Genomic DNA, 12,148 nt, shown 5'->3' with positions numbered 1-12,148 from the left:
TTGTAATGATGTACGTAGTTGAGGTGTTGGAATTTTTCAAGAGTCCTTGGTTTTATAGTATGATACAGGGAAACACAGTTTGCCCCACTACATCAATTTTTCTTTTCAGATAAGACTACAATAGCTCATGAAAGATCATTTACTAAAATTTCGATTTGATATCAAAATCATTTATTTCGTGGTTACCAATTTTTGTAGATTATTAAAAACTTGTATTTTCGTAGATATTTGTCTTCGTAGTTAGACCAGATTTTGCATACAATGCTATAACATGTTTGTTATTTGTTGAACATTTAAATTTGTGGTTTTGCTGTACCCACGAAATCCACGAAAATTGCTATCCAACGAAAAAGGACGAATCCACAGTAATACCAATATAAGTTCAGGTAAAACTCCGAGCTAATCAGACCATCAATATGTTTAGCTTATTTTCCTCCTAAACGAATGCTTTTACGACTTATAATATCAATATTTTTAGATTATTTTCCTCCTAAACGAATGCTTTTACGACTTATAATATCAATATTTTTCGATTATTTTCCTCCTAAACGAATGCTTTTCCGACTTATAATATCAATATTTTTAGCTTATTTTCCTCCTAAACGAATGCTTTTGCGACTTATAATATCAATATTTTCTTCCTAAACGAATGCTTTCACGACTTATAATATCAATATTTTCTTCCTAAACGAATGCTTTTACGACTTATAATATCAATATTTTCTTCCTAAACGAATGCTTTTACGACTTATAATATCAATATTTTCTTCCTAAACGAATGCTTTTACGATTTATAATATCAATATTTTCTTCCTAAACGAATGCTTTTACGACTTATAATATCAATATTTTTGAAAAGAAATCACCTTAATTTCGTTGTTCTCTTCTTATAGTTGATGTGTTTCCCTCAGTTTCAGTTTGTAATCCGGATATGTTTCTCTCAATCAATTTATGATTTTGGAACTACTACTGTTGCCTTTATTTAGTAAACATATAATACTGTTAGTTTTTTAATTCAGTTTTGCGATGCAAGAAAATGTGCGACCATTCAATGATGCCATTACCGTATTGTGAAAAGACGGAGACATGCAAATAATTTTTTTGACACAAGTAAGAATTGAAACCACGAATTTTATTATAAAAAATGTGAACGAGTCTAATATATACTTAGAAGATTGAGACGTTAAGAAACCATTCTAACGAGTCTAGTGTTTTCTTTTCCATTCTGGAGTTTCATTTTGTTATCTATATTTCCAATTGAAAGTAGAAAAGACTGGCGTCCGGAACATAATAATGTTTATGGTTTAACTGGTTTAAAGTCGCTAATCCACTCCTTATCTAGGCCTGTAGTGTAACAGTACAAAATAAGAATTAACTATAAAAATCAGTTTAAAAGGCCTCACTCATCATATGTATACAAATAGAAATACATCTAATAAGAACACAGAGTGGACATTGATGGGTACGTACAAAAGTACTTACAAAAAAGACACTTTATACTGATCTGAGAGTAATTCTTCCAGTGGCATACTAAACTTTTGGTAAAGTTTAGCTACTGACAGTTATTTCAAAGCCAATAACAACAACAAAACATTCATGCGTCTAAGATTAAAAAAATAAGGACCTTCAAACTCATAGATTGAAAATATTCTAACAAAGCCATGGCTAAAAAGACAAAAGTCAAATAGACGAATATTAGTATACAAGACACAACATAAAAACATAACGATTAAGTAACACGAACCCCAAACACTTGGGGTGATCTCAGGTGCTCCGGAAGGGTACGCAGATCCTTTTCCAGATGTGGCACCTGTCGTGATGCAACTGTTATTACGATACCTGTGAAAAGTCTTCAAGAGCACCAAAAGGACGACTCCGGGTGCGGGAATTTTTCGCTGCATCGAAGACCTGTATGTGACCTTCTGTTGTTGTCTGTTCTATGGTCGGGTTGTTGAGACATTCTCTATTTCTGTTCTCAATTTTTATAATAGGTCACATTCGTGAAAAGGGAAGGGGAGTGTAGTTACCACACAAGGTATAGAACTACTAATTTAGACCCGGTTGGAAAGAACATACAAAAAAGAAGCACATATTTTATACAAAATAGTTACTACGCATAACTTGATCTTGGACAATAAGTGGAATATTTTTTTGTAGCTTGGGGACTTAGTGTCACTGTAGAACCTTGTTAAAAGTTCCGTTTGAATAATAAATCAGTATATGCAATTTTAATTGGGAGTAACATTTGACACTTTGTTCACATCACAAGTACCTGTTTTGTACTATCAAACATTCTGGTATCAGTTTTCCTTAATATGCAATTAAATGTATGTCGATTTTTTTCAGCACAAGTTAGGATAAGGTATTGTTCTAACATGAAATTACTGCCAATTTATTTGAACTTAACCATTAGTGCTTGAAATTAAGGAATTTAACAGAAGTGGTTTTATATCACATGGAACATCCAATATCATATGTAAAACGAATATTCCATATAATATCAATAAGTACATATCCAACATCCAATAAATTAAGTGTAAAGACGTCATGTACAATCAAAGAAAAATCTTGACCTTGTTCAATTCCACGATACAGTTTTAGACAGATTGTAGAGCCATACATGAACATATGTATATGAAATTAATAGTAAGTAGGTTTTTTAGTTATTGATAACAATATCAAGATAAACACCAATAAAATACAGTTCAAAATTTAATTACAGTATTGAAATGAAAACCTTTTATATTAAGTTATCTTTATTTCGCGGGGCACTCCAAATTCTCCGCCTTTCATCACACTTTGCAGAGCAATATTTATTTGTTGCATTTTCTCAGCTTTAGCTGAAATTTGCACGCAATATTTGCTAGTTGACGTAACGCAAAAAAAATAGAATAAATACCAACAAACAAACATGCACATATCTTTTCGGGCTTAACATATGCAAAGAGAGCAGAACTTTTCCAAAGTGTCATGCACACTAGTCGAAAACAAACTGACAATGCAATGGCCTCAAAAGAAAAATCAAAATTCACACAACAGTACTCCCAAAAATACAACATAGAAAACAAAAGATTTAGCAAAGACCAAGGGTGCTCTCGGACAGGTAAGTAGATTCTTTTTCGCGTATGAGAGAAAAGAGGATCTGTAAGTCATTAAACTTGACATTGAATGAAAACAATATGGAAGTTATTTTCCAAGTTGAGCAACATAACTTTAAATTTAATTTGTTTCTGATGTAATCACTACAACACATGCATATAATTGATTTTGGTTTTATTTTTAGGTGCAACTGAAATAAAGTTTTACTGATTTAATAAGTAGGTTAAACATAACAATTGGCTTTCTGTTTGTTGATTATGTAAATCAACACGTACTAGTGGCATGCTTGTATTCAAATGAAATTGATTAAATGTTTGAAAGTTCGTAAATGTGTAAAACATTCTCCTGTTGCATACTGAACTATTGGTTAAAAGTAAAATCACAAAAATACTGCACTACGAGGAATATTCAGAACATAATTAATTTGGTTTTGAGGCGACGCTCAGAGAAAGAGGGACGAAAGATACCAGAGGGACAGTCAAACTCATAAATCGAAAATAAACTGACAACGTCATGGCTAAAAATGAAAATAGACAAATAGACAAACAAAAGTACACACAACACAACATAGAAAACTAAAGAATAAACAACACGACCCCACCAAAAACTAGGGGTGATCTCAGGTGCTTTGGAAGGGTAAGCAGATCCTGCTCCAAATGTGGCACCCATCGTGTTGCTTATGTGATAACAAATCCGGTTAATAGTCTTATTCGGTAGGTCACTTTCATGAAAAGGAAGGGATTGTAGTTACGACGTAAGGAACATATCCGATATCATTTGTGAAACGGTTATTCCATAACGGTCAACCAACTCGTGATGGCGTTCGTAAAATTTACAAAGGGATGATTTCAACTTCACTATTTGGAACTCTTGGTTCAGTGAGTGAGGGTCATTGTAGATTCTTTAACATGGATGTAACACTAATGGTGTTGTGGTAGTTTTTACATACATAACATTCGTAATTAATCAGTTCCTTATCCAACCATACATCCCGGCAATAAGTTTCCAATGTAATGATATTTTGTTTTATTATTGTTACATTTCCATACAACCGTAATCAGTACCTTATAATAAAGATTGTGTAGGTGAAATTCAAAGATTGCCTTTTCATCTAATATTTCTTCGTATTTATTACGCGTAAACAATTTAAACAGCGAACACATTTTATTCAATTGGCACAGCACAAAGGTAGATATGTAAACATTACCTGCATGGAATTAAATAAAAACTGCATAGATGAAAGTTCGATTGTAATTTTGGATTTCCAACTATCTAAGATTCATTTGCAGTCTACTTTGCGTTAGACAAGTCTTTGTTGAAAATGAAAATGAAAAAATCTTTTTTTCAAGTTAAAGATCCCGTAAGGTTGAGCACAAATTGAGCTTTTGAAGTCAGTAGAACGTTACTTTAAATCAATATTACAAACCAATCATGATAAAAAAAAACAACACAAGATCTCCGAAGAAGGGAAGCTGTTCATGCAAAAACTTACGCAGTAAAAAAAGTGTTACAATCGGGTATTATAAACACTTTCGTTAAAATAAAAGTTTAATCTCATATATTGGTTTCTGAAACTCTAAGATAAATCTACTGTTTCTGAAAAAGAAACATTATCTCAAGGTAAAGATATTATTATAAACATAATTTGCACCGATAAAAGTTTTTTTGATTGCACAGAAAAAAATACATCCGATCAATTTTAATTTCATCTACATATAAGTTATTTTCGTCGTAAAGTATTACATATACAACAGCCTGTATGACAACTGAATTCTGAATAAAGGTTTAGAAAAGTAACGAACATAGAAAATGTCTTGCTGTCACACATACTTCATTATCTTGTATTTTAAAAGATCATAAACCTAACTCCACGTAATTAATTTTGCCCAACAACAGTTTGCCTACATAATCTGCTAGTCTTGGGTCCATTTGTTATCTTTTTGAAATCTACAACTCTGTAAAAATGTTCATTGACTGCACATTTTTTTATCTGTGTATAAACAATACATATATATTCTATCACTACATCTTGATACGATACGATATTTATCGATAGTTGAATTAAGCTTTACAGATGAAAAGTTTATATACAGCTTTACAGTATTACAGTTTATATACAGCTTCACAGATAAACATTTTATATGCAACTTTAGAACTGTACATCATGGTTTGGTTGCCAATGAGACTCATGAAAACAGATCAGTAAAAGTGTCAATAAACACTGTCCGTAAAATAATAGTTTTGTCAAATGTTATTGTTTCTGGAACTATAAGATAAATCAACCGTTTTTAAAACAACATTATCTCAAGGTAATGAAATCTATAAGAAAATTGCACCAATGATCGATTTCTAGAATGCATTATTAATGCAAAAAAAAAGATTGCACCTAATAAATGTTTACAACACCTACATAGAAGTTATTTTCGTTGTAATGTACTACATCAACAACAGCCTGTATGACAACTGGATAAAGGTGTGAGAATATATACAAAAAATACTCTTACCTAATAAAAGTATTACTCGCATTTATCAGACTATTATGTGACAAAGTAATGGAAAGACATATCTCAATAATACGTTTCTTCCTTTGTTACACAGTATTTGGTAAGTATAATAATTCTTAACGAATTAAACATTGTTACAAGATATTTTCAATTCATATGCACGTCTGGTACAGTAAAAATCGTTCTGATAAAAGCTATTCTGAATTTATGATATATATTTTACATATATGTATCAGCAAAAGGTGTTATTTTCTATTTGACAACAATTTTGAAAAAATGCTAATATACTGATATTTATTATTTGTTAATTGATTACGAGATCAATATGAAGTTAACAAAGGAGACAGGACATACAGACTGGATAAGTGTTTCCTAATAGCCATGCATGCAGAGAACAATTGATTTTGTGTGCAAATGTGTTGGTTTTTTCCCAACGACATGATGTTGACCAATATCGACGAATCAATGTTTTTGACACTGGATATTTCTTTTTTTACATTTGTTGATTCGAGCGTCACTGATGAGTCTTTTGTAGTCGAAATACGCGTCTGGTGCGAATTTAAAATTTCATTCCTGGTATCTATAATGAGTGTATTTACACCGTATATGTATAGATATATTGTCAATATTGGCCACGGCCTTTTGTTAAGTTAAGTTTAAAATATAGATGCCTTAACTGATATTGTGTTTATTTTGTTCTGAATATCCTTCTACATCACAAATTATTGTCTCGATTAATTCAAAGATTTAATGTATGACCAGCATTTACATTGAGAAAAATTATTTCTTAATATTTTTTTTCTTTTTTCTTTTTTCAGTTACTGCTTTTGGACATTCTATGTACTCCAGATATGCACCAGGAAAGAAAGGTACGTCGTGTGGTATTCTGAATTCACCAATTTTAATTTAAAGTTATCCTCATACTGGATCGACATTAAGTTGGGTTAGTATCCTTTCGTCTATAATTTGGATAATTAGCTTGAGTTAGTTTTAATGTGTTTGTTATTCGTAAAGAATATATGTATCAATGCTCAATTTCGTTGTTGATATCATGATTTATTAAAATTGAGAATTGAAATTGGGGATGTGTAAAAGAGACAAAAACCACACATCAAAAGTTTGTTGAGCTGTTTTGCTCCCACATTGTTGTCAATTAAATGGAAATCTATGCGAATGTCATTTACGTGAAAGTTTGGGCTAACTTTAAATCACTACTTAATCCACTATGTTCTACATAAGGAAATGCAGGTACCAAGTCAGGAATATTACAGTTGTTGTTTTGATGTGTTTGCGCTTTAGATTGTACTATTTGATAAAGGACAGGCTGTTTGTTTTGATATCATTTCTTTTTTCTTTTGCTTTAGTTGTGTACGCCTAATTTGTTAAAGCTCAGACGGTAAGCAGCGTTAAACTCCAATCTAATTTTCCTGAGAGTATCAATTTAATTTAACCTGTATGGAAAAGTCTTGGTATCTTCAGATGATTTGTTTTAGAATAAGGACGAGACGTACTTTGACATAACCCTGGTTCAATAATTTTTCTGACCAGACACTACGGACGTTTTATATGAAGTGTGCGTACTAGTTGCAATCTCTTAAATACCAAATAAGTAGTACTATATGCAGGTGAAAATTATATTTTGCTTCTTAGGTGGGTGAAATTGATAATTTAAGAAAATAAATATTTTTGTTTATCATAGATTCTGGTACTGAGATGACCGTTTATGTAAATTTCGAGGTATAAGTCTGAAAAATGAGCCGTGTGTCTTTTGTTTCTTTAATTTATATTTCTGGAGGTTATCTATATGGAACCCAATTAGAAAATGTTTTTATGGATAGAACATCATAAATATATCTGAATGTGAAATTAAATGATCTGGCGTCTTTGATTATTTTGTTTTTGACAATTGTCTGAAGGAACTACAATGTATAATTTAAAAAAAAAAAAATATTATTTTTTTTTCAGGAAAAACTGAATTTCCTTGTACTTTGCCATGCCCATGGAGAGGGAAAACCTTCGACACTTATAACCTTAATGGGGTCGATACTTTTCCTAATTGGACCATTGACGCTTCTGGAAAATCAGGAGCTATCCCAATAGGACTTGTATTCGAGTGTTATCAAATTAATGATAGATTTATTATTTTCAGGTAGGCTGAAAACATAATTATTTCTTATACAAAGCAATTTTTTTAAAAAATTTGCAAATAAGCGATAGATGAAAGTATGGCATAAATAAATAAGCCTAGATACTTTTGAGTAAACCTTACAAAATAAACTAATAAAATATAAACATACTATAAAGAAATGTTATGACGACTTTTCATAATAGAAAAACAAAGGTTATGACGACTTACTGTATGAATGATCAATTATGATAATTTCATAAGTAGCTTTGAAATCAAAATGAAAACTAAACAAGATTGTTGAATTCCTATGAACTTTAAATACTGACCGATCGTGTGTGTAATTGTTCTTGTAATGCAAAGAATCGCTTTAATTGAAGTTTTTAACCCAAAATGTCACAATAGAGAAAAGCAAACATTTGGTGCAGATCAGACAACTATTTAGATATCCATATCATATATAACATGCCAAAAACAAAGTTTAGACGCAGCAGACTTTTATTCAGTTTGAGTTAATCGACCCGGTTTACTCATCAATAACCTCTAGTTAAAAAGTGTTTAATCCTATATTGTAGTAGAAAAGCTTGTACTGGTTTCTTCATTCGTGACACATGTATCAACGATGTCTGTATATTTCATCAACTATTTTTTTTAAATTTTTCATCAATGACACACATAATAGATTTTGCATTGCTTTAGAATTCGTGGTACCGACACATTCTTTTGTTCAACATTCTTCTATGACGGAAGTACGGACCCGGTGAAATTTGCTCTAAATGATGTCGATTCAGGTATGTTTACTCAAGCGGTTATCAAAATAAATACTATGTATATAATTATTACAGATACACGAAAGAAAGGAAAAATGTATTAATTTTAATTGATATCCTAAAAAAAGAGCAAAAAAAAAAAAAAACCCCATTGTATTCTCCGTGTTCTCATGAAGTTGTTTATTGATAACCAGTTTTTATAAGCTAATTAGTTTTACAAAAACAAATACATGTGCTGCAGTTATTTTGGTATTCGTTCAATGTGCCAAATATAATCGAAACTTTAATTTGATCATTCAGCTGATGGTCTTATCACCTTTGAAAACAAAACGGACGAATTCAACGATATATGTGAAGTTTGCAAATTTCCATCATTTGCAAAGCTACTATTTGTAGGTAAGTGTAACATTAACGTAAAATTTACTCTTTCAAAACATCCCATTTTTTTCTTATGAATAAAAATATTACGAACTTTCAGAATTTAGTGTGTACATCCACATGGTGACCACGGAAATCACACTGGCCGCCATGTGGAATGTACACACTCAATTTAAAATGATCTTTATGAACTAATATGTTTTCTGTTAATCATTTTTAAGTTATACAATACATCGATAATATACTATTAATAAGCAATATTTAAAAGTCACCAAAATGAGATAATATTAAATTTTCAAGTTTTATTCGGTCATTACAATTGTTATATGGATAATAACAGTGTTATTCGGTCATTCGTGTTACCCAGTTTATCACTTCCAGTAGTAAAACCTAGATAGGGAACTTTCCATGTCTTGCTTCTAGTAACGGATTTTTTATTTCGTTGGACACTTAGATTCGCGGATAAAGTAATCCACGAAAATCACGAAAATTGGTTCCCCACGAATGAAAGTACCTTCACAGTATTATGCAACTTGGACGTAAGCTAATTGCTCAGATCAATTTATAGCATCTCTTAAAATTGATGTAAGTAGGGTACGGGTTTTTTTCTCCTATTTTTTTTTTATGATAGTATGATGTTTAACCAATAACAGGAGGAATTGTGATTGATATCCATATGATTATGAGATAATCTTTCAATCAGTTTCATTGAGGTCTGGATTATGCATGTCAGTAACTGCTAATAGTACTTTTTTAATTCATGTATCATTGTCCTTCTATTTAGTATCTTTTATTTCCTATTCTGATATCGGAATCGGACTTTTTTTAAATTATGTTTGACTGTGCGTATTGCTGTTTATTTCTACATTGGCTAGAGGTATAGGGAGCGGGTTGAGATCTCACAAAATGCTTACTCCCCCTGTATTTTTACAACGGGCTTAAGTCAGGAGCATCTGGCCTTTGTTAATCTTGTATATGTATAATTTTGTATTTCAGTTCATTTATTTATTTCGAAGTTTTGTATAACGTCTATTTTCATGGTGCCAGTACAAATGTTTATTTAGGGCCCATTAAAGCACACGTCTGGGTGTGGGAAGTTTTTGCCGAGTTGAAGATTCACTGGTGGCCTCTGGTTTCTGCTCTTAGGTCGGGTTGTTTTCAATTGTAGAACACATAACACATTTCAATTCTTAATCTTAGTTTATTGATATTTGATGATTTGTATTTCACTGGTTTATTGACTCATTGTTCGTTTTGAATTTTCCTCAAAGCTCGGTATTTTGTTAATTTACTTGTTGACCCTCTACAGGCAGCAGAAATCATTTAATATGTAATGTCGTCATTGCAACGTTGTGTGAAGCTATTAGAGATAGCTCAGCACAATAAAAATATGCATGTTTCTGATGTTTGATAACTAACTGTCACATTGTATTCTTCCGATACTTTCTTCTTTTCAGAATCTGGAGCACCTCGTTAGTATATATTATTTACTTACATTTCAAGAATTTTAATAAGTTTTTCAAAAAGTATTCATGTAGTGTACCCAATAATCCTGTGAAACATTCATTTATTAACCTTTAATTAATCATTGAAATGCCATATTTTGATCGGCTAGTACGATTGCGATGATTTACTTTATACTTTGTCTACTCGGGTGTCAATTTTTGAATGTCACCCTATCGTGCATTCAGCAATCCTCGGTAGAATCCGCTGAGTTGAGACGAATGCCTATCGTGCAGTCTAATCAATAGTCGACTCATTACAGGACACTAGATTGAATTGGCATGAATGATTTAACAGGAGACATTGCTCAAGTTTTTGCCTGAAATTTTTTTCAAAGACAGTTAAAAGTAAAAAACCCAAAGATATTGCTACACTTCTGTTGTTTTTCTAATAACTGTAACAATGTTATGTACCTCGCACCATAGTTCAGTTCTTACAATTTGAAATGAAAAGTTTATGAACTTATCATAAATACTACTATGAGCATTTGTACGCGCGTTTCGTCGAAAAAAGTTGTTTTAATTTTTGTTGTATTCTATTTTGGCCATGTCAGTGCATGTTTTGTCTTGCTGCCTATCACTCTGCGCAGCTCTTAATCAAATTGCATATCACGGCTTTGTGACGTCTAATACATTGACTCAAAATAAGAATATTTGACGTGGACAAATCACCTACGTCGTAACATATGAACCGACGTTGATAATTTTGACCCGAAATAATCAGGTCATTTCCCGGTTTGCTGTTGAAACAAAAATGCACTTTTCTATCATGCAAAATAGGCAAATTCCCGATACAAAGATTATCTGATTTTCTTTATATTTATATTGTAGTCACAATATGAAGCATTCACTACGCTCAAATCAACAAAAGGTTTCCTATTGTGACTCGCAGCTGATATTTGACGATATCAATATGCTTACAACCTGATAATCGGTATCTCTTTGGATGTACAAAATAGTGATATAGTTTTTATTCATTTATTTTAGGACCAAATGATCCCGACGTCGAATGCAATCTACCATCTTACTGTGAACCTTCTGAGTCATGTACTTCATGTGCTGTATGTAAAAATAATGGCAATGTTCCTAAAGCGTGTAAGAAGAACAAATGTAGAGATTCCTTCAAAAGAAAAGGATCTTATAAGAAAACATTCTGGAAGCGAAGATACAGAAAAAGTTTGAAAATGAAAGGGAGAAGAAGAGCGAAGAGTTGGTTATATGGCAGAAGATACACATGATTTTTTTCCGTAACGAGCGAATGTGACAATAAGGAAACTATTCTAGTAACCAATACATATCACTTAAACAATAAATAATATTTTTGAATACGACTTTGCTTTATATTCAATTTAACAACTAATGATTGCCCTTTGTAATTAGTGAAATGTAACTGGGATCATCCGGGAATATTAACAATACTAAAGTATATTGTAGCAGGCCAGAAATAAAACAAACATAAAGCTTATATTAATTAATTAATATTCGTGGGATACTAATTTTCGTGCATTTTTTTTGAGATTCAGCAGAATAAAGAATAACACTTTTGCAATAAAATTGGATAATCACTTTGACAAAGTTGTACAGCACTGAGTATCAAAAGTTGAAAAAGGTTGTGCCAAATACAGCTAGGGTTTTCTGCTTGGGACAAGAACATCCTTATAAACGTTTATATTTGTATTGGAATTTGATTTGCCAATTATCAAATGTTTAAGGTGAAGGTCAGAGCACCTGACCCTGGAGAGGGGATTCACACTTTGCATTCACTGACAA

General features: G+C 31.7%; 1 protein-coding gene across 1 annotated transcript; it reads left to right on the top strand.

Moving 5' to 3' along the window:
- Window positions 1–5,651: 5,651 nt before the first annotated feature.
- On the top strand, window positions 5,652–11,616 carry LOC134726074 (uncharacterized). Its single transcript, XM_063590471.1, has 6 exons — window positions 5,652–5,703; window positions 6,422–6,472; window positions 7,569–7,752; window positions 8,428–8,519; window positions 8,799–8,894; window positions 11,366–11,616. The coding sequence occupies exons 1-6, from the start codon at window positions 5,652–5,654 to the stop codon at window positions 11,614–11,616; spliced, it is 726 nt and encodes a 241-aa protein (XP_063446541.1).
- The last annotated feature ends 532 nt before the right edge of the window (window positions 11,617–12,148 follow it).

The sequence above is a fragment of the Mytilus trossulus genome, chromosome 7, assembly GCF_036588685.1.
Source record: "Mytilus trossulus isolate FHL-02 chromosome 7, PNRI_Mtr1.1.1.hap1, whole genome shotgun sequence".
Classification (NCBI taxonomy): domain Eukaryota; kingdom Metazoa; phylum Mollusca; class Bivalvia; order Mytilida; family Mytilidae; genus Mytilus; species Mytilus trossulus.
The sequence above is the reverse complement of the archived record's forward strand: the minus strand, read 5'-3'. Positions and strand labels throughout refer to the sequence as shown.

Bases quoted from the DNA above. Each gene is read 5' to 3' on its own strand.
- LOC134726074 (XM_063590471.1), top strand. From the start codon at position 5,652: ATGGAAAGACATATCTCAATAATACGTTTCTTCCTTTGTTACACAGTA. The intron at 5,704-6,421 runs GTAAGTATAATA...TTCTTTTTTCAG, and splicing joins CCTTTGTTACACAGTATTTG to TTACTGCTTTTGGACATTCT. The intron at 7,753-8,427 runs GTAGGCTGAAAA...GCATTGCTTTAG, and splicing joins GATAGATTTATTATTTTCAG to AATTCGTGGTACCGACACAT.